Source organism: Podarcis cretensis (genome assembly GCF_951804945.1).
Source record: "Podarcis cretensis genome assembly, chromosome: 8".
In the NCBI taxonomy this organism is placed as follows: domain Eukaryota; kingdom Metazoa; phylum Chordata; class Lepidosauria; order Squamata; family Lacertidae; genus Podarcis; species Podarcis cretensis.
In genome coordinates, this window is record NC_137177.1 from 23,658,673 (window position 1) to 23,674,368 (window position 15,696).

The 15,696-nt window shown below is 41.8% G+C and overlaps 1 protein-coding gene across 1 annotated transcript; it reads left to right on the forward strand.

The window, feature by feature from the left end:
- Positions 1–158: 158 nt before the first annotated feature.
- SNRNP40 (small nuclear ribonucleoprotein U5 subunit 40) lies at positions 159–14,757 on the forward strand. The gene is made up of 10 exons (XM_079986228.1): positions 159–329; positions 2,365–2,494; positions 4,262–4,355; positions 5,853–6,018; positions 6,843–6,965; positions 7,578–7,698; positions 9,597–9,679; positions 10,113–10,174; positions 13,344–13,447; positions 14,313–14,757. Exons 1-10 carry the CDS (start codon positions 183–185, stop codon positions 14,360–14,362), a joined length of 1,080 nt encoding a protein of 359 aa, XP_079842354.1. The 5' UTR covers positions 159–182; the 3' UTR covers positions 14,363–14,757.
- Positions 14,758–15,696: the final 939 nt, after the last annotated feature.

Below are 15,696 nucleotides of genomic sequence, written 5' to 3' on the forward strand. Positions count from 1 at the left end.
TCCGTGCTGAAGCGGCGCGAGAGAAGGATAGCGTCCGCGAATGAGACGTCGCGGAGGGGGCGGGGCCTTTTGTAAGGAGCCGCCAATCGGAACGGCGAGGCCTCGGTTTCCCCTCAGTTTGACGCGCCTTTCAGGCCTTGAGGGGACTTGAGACCGTTTTCGACGGAGTCGTGGGGGACACGATGATCGACCCGCAGAAACGGAAAGCGCCCGGCCCGGATATGGCTCTGGTAGCGGCGGCGTCCGGGGCTAAGAAGCCCCGCCACGAGCTTATCTTGGGGCCGGGGCCTGGCGCTGGGCAGCCGCCCCCGGGCGCCTTGTTGCAGGCGGTGAGTCCCCTGTGGAGCGGAGGCCGCGCCCCCAACCTCTCTCTTTTAATGTGCATTATTACCTCGCCATTATAGCGAGTGAGGCTATAAAGCGGCGGCGGCGGTGGCGGGGAACCCGAGGCCGCTTAAATGCTGTGGGACTACAACTCCCAGCAGCCCTCGCCAGCATAGCCCACGGTTAAGGATGATGGGAGATGCGGTGCGACCTCTGGACGGCCTCGCGATTCTCGGCCCGTTTGTTTGTTGCGTTTATATCGCTTTTTTCCTCTTCAGCACTCTAACCACTACGCCCCCCAGAAGTAGTCCAGGTGCGCTAGCATTCTGAAAAGAGGAGAATAAGCAGTGGAGGTAGTTGTTAAAGGGAAAGGTCCGTTCTGTTACACAGAGATACATCGTTTGAATGAGTGTCGAAAATACTGTAGCTTTTCATTGCCATCGTTGTGGTTCTGTAGCTGTGCTGAGTGTTTAGAGTAACAGATATAGAAAGCTGTCGTAGGCTGAGTCTAGAGACAGACCATGGGTTCCTCTAGCTCAGTATTTTAATAGCACACATGGCTTCAAGAATGACCATTGAGCACCCAGTGACTATAATTAGTTTGCATTAGTTACTGATTTTTTATTTCACCTGGGTGAGCAGTTAGACCAGCCTTCCCCAACACACTCCTGGGGTTTTTATAATTAAATATTTTTATAGCTGTTTTGGACATTCTAACAAATATGTAACATTCCACCCCCATAACAGGTGTCAGGATGTACATTATCATAAATAATTATTGTTTCTCAGTACAAGATATCCAAATGGCGAGCCTATAATGTCCCAACACAAATAGTCATTACAGAGAGGAATATAGCGCAAACCATACTGTTCAGGATAGCCATGTCTTCAAAGATGCTTTTTCATTGACAGTTTTATTTATATATTGAATAAATGACTACCATGTTACATAAAATTTGTTCAATTTTTCTGTTCTTTTCGTAATTTATAAGTTATTTTCTCAGTGGTAGCCAATTGCCAGTCATTTTTATACCATAAATCCAGGGATAATGCTTGCAAGGCCCTCCAGATGTTACACTACAATTCCCATCAGCCCCAACTAGGCCTTCTTCACTAAGCCCTTCACGGCGTAGGACCCTCGTACCTACGGGACCGCCTCTCCTGGTATGCCCCACGGAGAGCCTCAAGGTCCATAAATAGCAACACCCTAGTGGTCCCAGGCCCTAAGGAAGTTAGATTGGCTTCAGCCAGAGCCAGGGCCTTTTCAACTCTGGCTCCGGCCTGGTGGAACGCTCTGCCTCATGAGACCAGGGCCCTGCAGGATCTGATTTATTTCCGCAGGGCCTGTAAGACAGAGTTGTTCCGCCTGGCCTTTGGCTTGGAGCCAATTTGATTCCCTCCCTCCCTCCCTCTCTCTCTTTTTTCTTTTTCTTCTTTTCCTTCTCCTCCTGCGATGAGGCTACATTTTAATATTTTAATGTTCCATTATTTTAATGTTGTATTTTATTTTTGTTTTTAAGTTTGTAATCATTCATCTTGCTTTTATTATTGCTTGTAAGCCGCTCTGAGCCCGGCCTTGGCTGGGGAGGGCGGGGTATAAATAAAAAATTATTATTATTATTATTATTATAACTAGCATTCTCAGTGGTTAGCACTGAAGAGTGCTATAGTCCAAAACATCTGAACGGAACAAGGTTAGGGTATTTCAATGCACTTGTTGAAGCTGTAAGTGGTTTGTATTACAGCTTTTAGAATTAATCTTCATGGCTAAATTGTCATGTTTTCGGACTGCTGGAAGTGCTTACCTTTGCCACAAGACATTAGATCAGGGATGGAGAGCCAGTTGCCTTCCAGATGATGTCGGACTATAATTCTTATCATCCCTGATCATTAGCCATGTTTGCTGGGGCTGTTGGGATCCAACATCTTGTGTGCTACAGGGTCCTCATCACTGGTTTATGAGTAATAGTCTTCTTTTCTGCATTCGGATGCAGACTCTCTTATAGCTTGTTGGGTATTCTGCATTTTTTCATATTTCAGGGCCCCCCAAGATGTTCCTCTCTCCAGGCACCTATAATGTTGCTTTCAGGGCATGAAGGAGAAGTTTACTGTTGTAAGTTTCATCCTAATGGAGCCACCTTAGCATCAGCTGGATTCGACAGGTTGATATGTAAGTCTACGTTATAAACTTCTAAATACAATTTGTTTGCTTAAAATTAATTGGGTTAGTTGTGTGATTTTTTATTTTTAAAAAAGCATATTAAATTAACCAAGCACACATAACAGTAAATCAACCAAAGTATGCTAATTTAATTAATTAAAAGTAAACTTATGTATGACTAATACCAAAGTTTTAGTGGTGTATTTGATGGGTCACCAGCATGGCGCTTGTGAGTGCAATGGAGTCCCATACTTCACTCTCCTCATGTTTGCCTTGAAGGAAGTGTTCTGTTGTAGCCAGTAGTCTTACCCCTGACTAATTGCAACTGGGGAGAAGTGATATTTGGGATCATAACTGGGAAGGTCAGGGTCAATCCTTCTTGCCCAGCTGTGACACCCTTCCCCCAAATTGCTCCTTGATAAATAAGTTTTAGAAAAAGATTTCATTTGGCTCCATGATAGTGGTGGTGTATGGCTGTTCTTAGTTGGTGGAGCAATTTGTCTGGTTAATTCTGATAATGAATAAGACTGCAGCATGCTAGGTAGTTATGTGACCCCCAAGCATCGGGGGAGGTGGGAGTTTTTGTTTTGTTTTGTTTTTATTATGTATTTTGTGTTTTTATCTTGTGTTTTTATGCTGTGAACCGTCTTGAGATCTATGAATGAAGGGCAGTATGCAGATTTAAATAATAATAATAATAATAATAATAATAATAATAATAATAATAAAATAGTGGTGGGGAATCTTCCTGGAGATTGCAGCTGGAGATGGAAGGTTAACTCTTGCCTCCCCAGCTAGACTCGCCAGGAAGTCTACACACCCTTCACTAATTAGGGCATTTAAAGTCTAATTGCTGGCTGGGTGGGGGGGGAGTGACAACATGTCTACTGTGCATGGTGCCAATGACAGTTTCTTGGGTGCCCACAGGCCATAAAGGTTGATGACTCTGGCTGAGTAGAAGTCGCCACAAGGGGAATCTTAAGAGATATTATCCGCTAGAAAAGCCATTAGTAGTTTTATAAGGAAAAGTAATTAATTATAGATGCTTTAATGAAAGGTCCATAATCAGTTACAGGTTGCAACCCTAGTTTAAATTAATATTAAGAATACCTGACCCAGTTTACATGCTATGATAAACAATGGTTTGCCATGGTTGCTCAAACAGCCCCTGGTTTGTTTCTGCTCTAATTCTAGTGGGAGCAACAATCACAATCCCTACCTCAGTTAATTTGAACCAGGAATCCTGGGAAGTGAAACAAACCCTGATGCTCACATAGGATGCAACAGTAAGCCAGATGAGAGCATCTGTTCTTTTCATCTGTTAGTAGGATGGTAGCCTTTTTGAAAACACATAGGCCACATTGTACTAGCATGCTAGTATCTAGTAAGGTTTACTTGTGAACTCAAAAGTACACACATAGTGTGAAGATCAACATTTTAAATTCAAAAGAATCTGATCTTGCATTCATGACGAACCACAAACATTTTGGTGTGCTTACATACTGCAAAACAGTTTCTTTGAAGTGATTGTGAATGTTTTCTTTCACTGCCTTTGTTAGGTATAGAAGAGTTTTCCCCAGGTAAAAACTGATACTCTTTTCTTAAAAACACCCACCACCCACCATCTGTTTCTGGAAATTATACCTACTTGAAGGCTTCCATTGCTGCTTACAAAGTATTAGATCTGAAAAGTGCATCTGATTCATTAAGAGGATTTATCACTTGGAAATGCCAACATGACTTCAGTATTTAATCTTGATCTTGCATTGACTCTAGTGTTATGGAACGTGTATGGGGACTGTGATAATTATGCCACTCTGAAAGGACATAGCGGAGCAGTTATGGAACTACATTATAACACTGATGGCAGGTTAGTACATATATAATTCTTGTTGTGGATATTTTTATCTGCTGTTTAATTGATTAGCAATGACGTTTTGTCATTTAGAGTATATTACTGAAGCTTGGGTACTTATATTTTGCTGCTTGTTGGTTCTAGTCACTTGGTGATTTTCTTTTTAATACAGTGGTGCCCCGCAAGACGAATGCCTCGCAAGACGGAAAACTCGCTAGGCGAAAGAGTTTTCCGTTTTGGAGGTGCTTCGCAAAACGAATTTCCTATGGGCTTGCTTCGCAAGACAAAAATGTCTTGCGAGTTCCTGCTTTTTTTCCCCTCCCCCCCTTTTTCTAAGCCGATAAGCCGCTAAACCGCTAATAGCGCTAATCCGCTAAGCCGTCAATGGGCTTGCTTCGCAAGACGAAAAAACCGCTAGACGAAGAGAATCACGGAATGGATTCTTTTCGTCTTGCGAGGTACCACTGTATGTCAAAATATTTCAGAACAAATTCTGAAAGCATGTGCAAGAAATGAGCTTCCTATGGGTTATATCCAGCTAAGTTCTATTTGGAGGAGGTTCACTGAAATTAATGAACCATATTTAGTCATGTGTGTTAACTTCAGTGGGTCTGCTGTGAGTAGGACGGGCACTGAATACAGCCCTATGATTTGAGGGAGAAAAATTGGATAGGAATGCAGGCAGGTGGTCACCGTCACATTGTAGCCATTCAGTCCATTCCACTATTCCCTGCTGCTTTTCCTGATTTCTGCCAAACAGATGCTGGAGCAACATGCCAGGATTAAAGCCTTTGGGGACTGGAGTGGTACATGGTTGCCTGACAGAACAAGGTTATTCACGATGACGATTCACTTACACCTAGGGATTTGTACAAGATTTTGTAACTTACACACCACCTATTTTTACAGTTACTGATTTTTCTCTATTTGTTTTTGTAAGCAGTTCTGAGAGCATTTTTAGGTAAAGAGCAACAGTAAAAATGTTTCAATTAAATAAAGATTCTGCAGTAGTTGTATATAGTGGAACCTCAGTTTTTTAGTGTCTCGGAAGCCAAATGTTTGGGAATGCCAAAAACCTGGAAGTAAATGCTTCCGTTTTCAAACGCGCCTCGGAAGTTGAATGGCTTCTGCTGCTTGCTTTTCAATTTTCTCAATTGAACTGAGGCTTCTGTAGTGAGTTCTTGGTTATCAGACGTTTCGGAACTCGAACGGTCTTCTGGAATGGATTACATTCATGAACCGAGATTCCACTGTACTGCATATTTGGAAACCCTTTGGGATAACTGGATTTTGTCACTAAGCAGTGACCAAAAGAGTGTGTTTGCCTTCCCTTTCCCCCTCCACCAAAAGGCTGGCATTCTGGGCAAAATGCTTGACAGCTAGTAGTAGGTGTCTTTTGCTTTTTGCGGTCACTTCTAACTGTCTTTTACCTAAGGGCTACTTTTTTGAATGTTTTTAATACATGTGAAATGCTGCTTTTCAGCACTTCATCAGCATTGCATTTTCTCCTAGCATGCTATTCTCTGCCTCCACCGATAAAACTGTAGCAGTGTGGGATAGTGAGACAGGAGAGAGGGTGAAAAGACTCAAAGGTCACACATCATTTGTGAACTCCTGTTACCCAGCAAGACGTGGACCTCAGCTGGTCTGTACAGGCAGTGATGACGGGACAGTAAAGGTTAGTATGGATAATTGTCGTCTTGCGATGTAAATAGTAAATACTAGTGTGGGTTTATGTGATCAATAAGCAGTTGTCTTGTTAGGTGCTGCTTGCTGAGTAAAGAGTTCTGTTAAAGAGGTACATTCTTTTTGGATACGGAGTTGTTATTTTCTTTCCACCAATATCAACTAGTCAAATGTGAACCCGGTTCCAGCTTCTGTGAAAACCTACACTTGTAGACTTACCATTTTGAAGATACTCATTCTTAATGTGAGCATGATAATCACACCAATCTATGCTCTGGAAACCTCAAGTCTGGACTATTACAATGTGCTTTATGTGGGCCTTCTCTTGGAGACTGTTCAGAAGCTGCAACTGGTGCACAGACCAAGGTGCTGGAGGGCACGACTGACAGGACACAAGTTCTTAAATAGCTTTTTACAGTTGCCATTGTGCTTCTGAGCCCAATTCTAGGTGCCGCCATTTACAAAGCCCTAAAAGACTTGGCTCCCAAATATATGAAGGACCACCTCCTCCCATGTAGACTTTTTAAAAGATCTGCAGAGGAGGCCCTGCTCTCAGTTCTCACACTGTGAAGTTCATAGGGCAGCAGTGTGTGAGAGCCTTTTCTGTGTTGACTCCCAGTTTTTTGAATGCAATCCCCTCCCAGGGACAGCTGCCCTTGTCAGTAAGTACTTTTTAATGTTGAATCAGGGTGCACCTTTTGTGCACAGGCCTTCAGGATTACGAGACCTTTCATGGCTTAGTTGTATTGAGCTATTTTTGGACCCTGTGGTGAAGGGTGGGTTATGAATGTCTATCTTGTTTGCTTTCGCTTCCAGTTATGGGACATCAGGAAAAAAGCTGCTGTTCAAACATTTCAAAATACATATCAGGTGTTAGCAGTGACCTTCAATGATACCAGTGATCAGATAATATCTGGAGGCATAGACAATGATATCAAGGTAAGATGTTTGTTGAACTGAACCTTCCTTAGATTCCATATTTGTAACTTGGACAAAGGGCATATCTACACTTGAAAAATAAACTAGTTTCAAATGAGTTTTAAGTTTTGCATTGGCCCAGACCCTTCTCTCTCCTTAGAACACTTAGCCACCTCCAGAAGGAGCAAGTAAGAAACAGAACAACAGTGGTAGCTTCTAGTTCTCTTGGGTGGTGGGAGTAAGGTTCTACTGTGAAGACAAGTAGGCAGTGCCAGCTCTCCCTGTGCCAGGAAGATGGCACACAGTGAGACCTGAAAGGCCTCATATCAGAAACAGGAGACCCATTAATTATTTGTTATGGGCTGTCCCTTCCCTTTAAAAGAGCAATTGGTCAACAGATGCTGGGATTTCTGTCTTTCAAGACCTGGCATAGGTTATTTGTCTTACAAGGACACTGGAAGTCTAAGAGACTATATCACAATTAAATAAATCTCCATGCATTTGTTTGGGCTCTGCTCCTCATTTTGCAACTTCACTTGAAAGCTTCAACAGCCCTATATAGAGCTAACTCCTTTAAAGATCTCTCTTTATATGTATGTGACACACCATATATCTGCTCATATATCCTTAAAGGTATGGGACCTTCGTCAGAACAAGCTAACTTACACAATGAGAGGACATGCTGATTCTGTCACAGGTCTCAGTCTGAGTTCAGAAGGCTCTTACTTGCTTTCCAATGCCATGGACAATACAGGTAACTGTTTCTATTGGAAAATAGCATTAAGGAATATGCATACTACTCCTAGTCTTTACTAGTTTGCGGCCAGTATGTCAGAACTTGGAAATGTCTCCTAAAATGCACCAAGACTTTGGGTAGTTGCCAAAACTGTAAGTGAAGTGTGATGCGATTTATTATTGCCAGAAGCCTGCTTTTTGTCCCATTAGGGCTACTAGGGCACACTGCTACAATGACAGAAGAAGCCACAATTGGCAGATTCTCTTGTCAAAATGCAGACTTGACACTGACTTCCTTTAACTGTCATCTCTGGACAAGCTTCTGTAGGACTTTTGTCTCCCTCCCGCATTCATCTTGGCATTCCGTTTTCCTGATCTTAACTTGGAGTTGGAGAACCTGTAGCCCTCCAGATGCTGTCAGCATGGTCAGTGGTCAGAAACTGTGAAAGTTTAAACACCTGGTGGTTCTGTACCCCTCCATTAAGCACCATAGTGGTTTTTTTTTAGTTGCTTCTCTGATTAACAGATTCTTTGATGATCCATCTCTACTACTTTTTTCCTCAGTCCACCTACCATTCCTTCAAGTCCTCCTTTCTTGGTCCATCCTTCAGATTCCTTGTCTCTGGTTTGCCTGACCCTTAGGTTCCCTACACCCTGGCACAACATCCTCAGCCCAACTCTGTGAAATGACAATCTCAGTCAAATTGAATTTTCCCCCCTTCTCTCACGAAAAGCTAGAATGCAAAAATGTTCCCTCTGTTCCCTGCGCAGCTGAATGTTCCCTGCCACTACACCAGTTCAGTCAATCAACATTGAAGGCTTCACTGTGTGTGTGAAGTTGTGTGTGTGAAGTTGTAGTCATGTCACCATCTAGAGACTGCTTGTCAGTGGCTGAAACCATGCCCTAGCTAGCTATACCTGAATTCTGTCTGCAGTTGTGGTTGCTGCCATCTCAAAAAGGTTGTTACAGGTCTGGGAAAGTTGGGTGGGGGGGAGAGTAACCCAAAATGATTGAGTGGTTGGGGCACCTTCCCTGTGAAAATTGGCTGGAATTTTTGAGGCTGTGCAGCTTTTAGATGGGAGTGTATAATGAAAGCAGCTTCTCTTGATCTCACCATGCTAGAACTTGGGCTTGCCCAATGGAAGTGATGGCCAGTAAATTCTGGACAAATGAAATTTTTATTCACATGATGCATAAGTAAAGTATGGAATTCACCTCCCCAGGATGTGGTAACCACCACTGACTTTAAATGGCTTTAAATAGAATTTAGACAAATTTTGGGGTGGGTAAATACTACCAAGAGGACACGGGTGGTGCTGTGGGTTAAACCACAGAGCCTAGGGCTTGCCGATCAGCAGGTCAGCGGTTCGAATCCCCGTAACGGGGTGAGCTCCCGTTGCTCGGCCCCTGCTCCTGGCAGTTTGAAAGCATGAAGTGCAAGTAGATAAATAGGTACCACTCTGGCGGGAAGGTAAACGACGTTTCCGTGCACTGCTCTGGTTCGCCAGAAGCGGCTTAGTCGTGCTGGCCACATGACGCGGAAGCTGTACGCCAGCTCCCTTGGCAATAAAGCGAGATGAGCGCCACAACCCCAGAGTCATCCACAACTGGACCTAATGGTCAGGGGTCCCTTTACCTAAATACTACCAATGGCTATATGGACCTTGCATGTTCAAAAACATCGTGCTGCTGTGTGCTTGTTGTCCTCCTTCCCTGTTTTTGCCCTTCCCAGAGGCATCTGTCTAGCTAGTGTGGGAAACAAAATACTGAACTGGATGGCTCTCTGGTCAGATCGAGCAGATCAGTTCTTATGTCTTTAAACCTATCAGCTTACTTACCATCAAATCTGCAATATTGTGGGATAATACTCAACTTGTTACTACGGTTCTAAACTGCTTGTATGGGCTCTGTTCTAGTTCGTATCTGGGATGTTCGGCCCTTTGCCCCTAAAGAGAGATGTGTAAAGATCCTCCAAGGGAATGTACATAATTTTGAGAAGGTGAGTTCTTTTCTGGCTGAAATGCTCCTTGTTTATAGATGGCAGCTAAGAATTAATTCATAAGTAAATGGCTTTTAAAATTTCAGATTGCCACAAACCTCTTAACAAGGTCTGTGCTCAAGATTAATGTGTGAGAAGAAATTCCAATTAAAGCTGCTGCAACAAGATTTTTTTTAACCCCCAAGTGCAGCTGTAATGGCCTATAAATTTTAGTATCTTGACATTCACAATCTATTTCACATAAGATAACAAGATACTGTGTATTTCTGGCAATAAAGTACAATATATATCTGCAGACTAAGCTTCCAAAGGCAAGCCATTATTACTGCAGTGGTGTTAATGTCTTAAAGCCTTGGCGAGTTTTTATTTCAAAAAGAATCGGGGAAATGAAGGTATGCCTGTCATTGTGCTACTAAGTTTTCTTGTTCTTTAGAATCTCCTGCGATGCTCCTGGTCACCAGATGGAAGTAAAATAGCTGCTGGATCTGCAGACAGGTAAAGCCCTCTATTTTCATCTGAAAATCAGTTCTCTAGGTACCAAGCTGCATGGGACTTTAACACTCACACTCTCCATTGTGCTTGGAGACTGACTGGTACCACCTACACCTTATAGGTATACACCTTCTAGGTGTATTGCAGTAGGACGTTACTACTTGAAAGGAATGTAATCTGTTTTTAGCCTGGGATAGCTCAGTCGGTAGAACATGAGACTCTTAATTACAGAGTTGTGTGCTCAAGCCCCATGTTGGGCAAAAGATTCCTACATTGCAGGGGGTCGAACTAACTCACCCTCGTGGTCCTTTCCAACTCTGACACTGTGGTCTAGGTTGTGAGAAGAACATAAAGTCACAGAAAGCAACATTCTAAACCCTAGAAGGTATCTGGTTGCACTCAGTGTGTTCCATGTAGAATAATTAGTGGATATTTGACTGTGTGTGTGTGTGTGTGTGTGTGTGTGTGTGTGTGTGTTTGAAGGGGGCTTCTCTGCTTCATCAGTTTGAAAACACTGTTCTAGAGACCTACTCAACACCTAAGTTTTTATTGGCTAAGTAATCTAGATATCTAACCAAACTGTTCTTCTCAGACTTGTTCATCTCTAGGAAAGGAAGCTTAATAGCAGAATCTCTTCTATTAGTCATAATGAACTTGGGGCATGAAAGGGGTGAAAAGTAATTGGCTTTAACACCCTAGTCCCGTAAGAGAGCAGCATCCCAGTTCAAGCAGTGCTCTCTTGAAAATATATGTGGTGCATGTTCTTTTGATGTACAAAGCGACATTTCCTAACTCAAGGACACCTTGGCCTGCTCAGTCCAGTCAGTTGCTTTGCGATCATGCTTTTCTTCCCCACCTCCTGTGCAAATGTTGGTGCCAGAGCAAGTGAGACAGTTTTCTAAATATAGTACATTAACTGCTGGTTAACTTATTTCAGTCCATGTTGATGGATTGGTGATGAGCAGTGGCTTATGTATCTGGTGATCTTGTAAAGGGGAAAGAAGGGGGGTGTATCCGGAAGGTAGTAATTATAGTAGGAGGGGTATGCTGCTCTTTTGTGTTGCTTACAATATGTTGCTGAGGGCACCCTTACGACTTGGTAAAGGATATGAATTCCAGCTACAAACAGGACAGGTCTCCGTCTTGTTTTCTGGTGAAAGTCATAACTACTGAAAAACTGGTCTTTCAGCATCACTAATATTCAGCATGTATCATAATGCAATTTGTAGTAAAATCCTTGAATTTTGAGCATTAGTTCCTGTCTTATGGGGTGTTACAAAATTTCTTTCCCTGTTTTGTGATATGCTTAAAAGCTGGGCTTTTCTTTGGAGACTCACTGATGGCACTAAGCAAGCGCATTAAATACTTCTGTTGCCATGTGCATCAAAGTTGACACAACCAAAGCAAGATGAGAGGGAACAGTGCAGACACATTGCAAAATACTTAATGGATTTGATGAATCAGACCATAACAAGGTCATAATTCAGTTCAGAATGGCAACTTCTTAAAGTTGGGGGCACTGAATTTTAGAAAGTTTCGGTTATCAGGCTTTCTGCAGCATAAGTCTCTCATCTCCAGTCCCTGTACTGCAAGGTTCAAATGATGAAAGAACTGAAAGGCAGTGAAACATTTTTGAGGCAGTAGCTATTTAACCAGTTTTTAATACCCAATAGCTTTGAGAGCTTAACTGGCTAAAGTCACAGAAGGAATCTGAGTGCAGGGTGTTAGGATTAGCACTGAAGAGTCAACTTGTTAAATCTTGCGTCTTGAGCCTCCCATGCATATCAACATAAGGTTTCTGAAGGAGTAGCTATGTTCATCTGCTGCAGCAAAAACAAACAAGTCTTGTGACATCTGTATTTCTAGGTCAAATAGCAGCCAGTGCATGGCTACTTGGAATTAACCCCCTCCGGGTTCAGTGTATCTTGCTTCTAATTAACTGTGCATAGGATTGTGGCCAAAGTCCTTACCTAGGACTGCTCAGCCATCGCCTAATGAGACATTTAAGTTTGGTTCATATGTCACTCACAGAGTAGTATTCCTCACTTCTTGTCACTTAAAAAGCCCATTACTGTCTTCCAGAGTACCTATATTCTGTTTGAAATTGCTCATCCCTTTTGGAGAAGACCTATTCTCATTTGAGTACACTCAAACCATATCTTACAACATACTTGGATGGGGAACAAAAAATATTCCACATCATGAGCGTTTTGTGTCCATTGCCAGAATGTAATAGAAAATATAATACATTATATTTATTGTGCGAAGATCTGAGGGGCAGATGTTCATAAGGCATTCTTAGCAAATTACTGGAATTTTTCAGATGCTCAGAAAAACACCTTGTGACTAGAGATGCTTTTGTAAGTTGCAGGGCAGCATTGTTTGCTAAAGCAGCAGATGATCAGAAATGAAGTTCTGAAAGATTTGGCATTGCATTTTAGTGAACTTTTGTGAACTGTAAATTGCAACTTTCCATTGCAAATGAAAAGACGTGTTTGCCTATAGTCTTAAGGTTCGAGGCTGTCAAATGCAGCAGCACATAGTTTTTGTGGAAGATTAAGTACTGAAGACAAATAATGAAGCTGAATGCACACCAGTTAAAAATAAGTTACAGGCTTACTGTATACAGACAGACTTCAGATATTAGAAATAAGCAGTGTTACTTTATCCACAGTATTGAGTCAGACAGTGATGCAATATTAGTTTTTTACAGAAATATATATCCCATGATATCACTAAAGCAAGCAAGCTGGTTTTTCAAATTATGCAGTAGTTTTGCTTCATGAGTAATGAAATGAGTAACAGTCTTCAGGTTGTAGATCATTAAGTGAATACATCTGTTCACCTGAACGTGCAATGCTACATTCAGACTCAGTGACTTGCATCTCCAAATTCAAGATATCTATCAATTAGCTAGGTTTTCTTTTACTAACTTAAAACCAGCAGCAGGTGGTGTCAAACTAAGGTCATGCAGGCAACAGGTTTTCTTTCTACAGTAATATGACAGGCTGATACCAGATCCAAGGGCTTCCTGGGTAGTCTCTAGTAAACACAGCCGCTCATAGCTATAAGAGATCTTGAAATATTGAGTAACTGGGTCAAAACAGAGTTGCTCTTTTATTTTTAGTTCATTCCATTGGGAGGCTCTTACTCATGTTTCTTCTCATTACAGGTTTGTTTATGTGTGGGATACGACCTCCAGAAGAATTCTCTACAAGCTGCCAGGCCATGCTGGTTCAATAAATGAAGTGGCTTTTCATCCAGAGGAGCCAATTAGTAAGTTCTCTTTGAATTGCCAGGAAGCCTGGAAGTGGGTGCTTTTAATTAAGGAACATGACTTCTGTGAATTCATGATCGTAAAGAGAATCTGTTAGCCAGCACAGAGAGTCTCTTTCTTTCTTTCCCTCCCTGCCCTGTTCTTTTGGGTTGTCTTGGTATAGTAATTCTACAAAACACGAACAGAAATATAACATACTTTGGGGGGGGGGGGGATTTAGTTGAACTCCAGTAGGTTGGATCTGCCCTCTCCAGAGAACTTTCAGCCCCTTAACAGGGTGACATAAATTTTAAGATGGGAGCAGGCAAACATCAAGCTGGAAGAGATCTACTTTTTCTTTCTCATGCTTGACCTCAGAATTTGTTACTAGTGCCATAATAGTGCTGTGTAGCCCTTCAAATGTTGTTGGGCTGCAACTCCAATTATTCCTGACCATTGTCCATGCTGCCTGGGGCCAATGGGAGTTTGAGCTCAACAGCGCAAGGAGGGCCACAGACTTCTCATCCCTTCTCTGTTTCGTTGATGAAAAAGATTCTTGAGAGGCTGCACCCTCTTGTGGCTACTTTCTAGTATTGACAGTTTCTAGCGTTTTGTTTTGCAGAGGAAGTCATAACATTGCTACTGTTAGAGAAAACACATTAAAATTATTAATGTAGCTGCCTGAGCTTTAGTAGGAGATGAAAGACGCAAACTCTGCATTTTAGAAAAATTAGGCCATTCTGGTCGGAGCATACACGTTGAGGCATGCGTGTGAGAGTCAATTTAGTTATCAAGCGATACCGGAAATACAAGAGGGGTGGAATAAGATGGTAAAAACTGATCCTTCACATTTTCTTCAAATGTGTTTGTATTTCTTCCCATCAGTACTTTCTGCATCTAGTGACAAAAGGCTGTATATGGGGGAGATCCAGTGAGGAAGAGAGCCAGCACCGTTGTCATCTGGGATGTGTGGAACTGGATTGCTTCTGGCCAAGTTAGATCTTTCTGCACAAAGTCTTGGAAGATGAAGAGAGTTTAGAAAATGCCGTTTCATGTACAGAGTTAAATATTAACCACCTGTGTTTTAGAGGATTCCCTCCTTGAATTCTTGACCATGTTATGCAGAATATTGAAAAGGCTTCTGGTTTCGAAACATTAAGATTTTTGAGATGGACATACAGATTTCTTATTTTTTCCTGCACAATGTGCTTTCGGCTTATTATTGAAATCATTTGACACTTGTAAAATGTGGAACGTTTAATATTTCATGTCTCCCTCCAGGTTTGCTTGTCATTTTTATACAGAAAATAAATAGAATACTTTGCAAAAACTGTGTGTCGATGGAATTTATTGCTATGTATACTTTTTGCCATTATTCAGCAGTGTTTAAGCTACATAGAAGCGGGGCGGAGGGCAGGGGGGAGAGAACATCACACAAAGGGCAAAAAAGAAAAGAAAATGGACAACTAAATAAGCAATAGTGTAAAATTTAATCTCACAGGTGGCAATGATGCTCCACAGATTATATTCTACTTTCTTTTAATAATGTTCCACTGATGTACTGGGATAATGGTGAAGTAATAATAATAATAATAATAATAATAATAATAATAATAATTTATTATTTATACCCCGCCCATCTGGCTGGGCTTCTCCAGCCGCTTCCAGAATTGTTTTCCACAAAGTATTGTTTCAGCACATACCTTCTTTGTGGATCCTCACAGGGTGTCATTCAGCGAATCTGTTCTAGTTGGCAAAATGATAGTGTTTCTTCCATTGTTTTTAAGGGTAGGAAACGTCTTTACAAATTCTCAAGGGTTTCTGGAAAGCACAGAACTTCCTATGAGAGAATAAATATGTATATAAATGTGTGGTTGGAAGTGTGGGGAAGCAGAAAAGCGGCCGTTTTGCCAATTTGCTGCCAAAATCACAAACAGAAAAGAAGAGGCTCAGGTTAATGGAGGTTAAAGTGTTTGAAAACATCTGTGTAATAGGGTGTAATAACTCTTCAGCGTATTAAAATGGGAATTGTTCATCCCAACAGCTTATAGGTGACAACGGAGAAATCTGGCTCAGTCTATACTTGATTGTGGCTTACAAACCAGATTGGCCTATCTCTATATTGAGGGTGGGATGGAAGCTGGCTTTTTATGAATTCATATACATCCCAGGACCCAAGCTTCTAAAATTTGCAGGTTGATTCTTATTGGGATAAAACTAGGGGTCAATGAGACTAATGTTTCTGAAAGATCTTCACTAACCCAGAACT

Excerpts from the sequence above, each read along its gene's own strand:
- SNRNP40 (XM_079986228.1), top strand. The coding sequence starts at position 183 with ATGATCGACCCGCAGAAACGGAAAGCGCCCGGCCCGGATATGGCTCTG. Across the intron at positions 330-2,364 it reads CGGGCGCCTTGTTGCAGGCG|GGCCCCCCAAGATGTTCCTC; the intron begins GTGAGTCCCCTG and ends TTCATATTTCAG. Across the intron at positions 13,448-14,312 it reads TCATCCAGAGGAGCCAATTA|TACTTTCTGCATCTAGTGAC; the intron begins GTAAGTTCTCTT and ends TCTTCCCATCAG.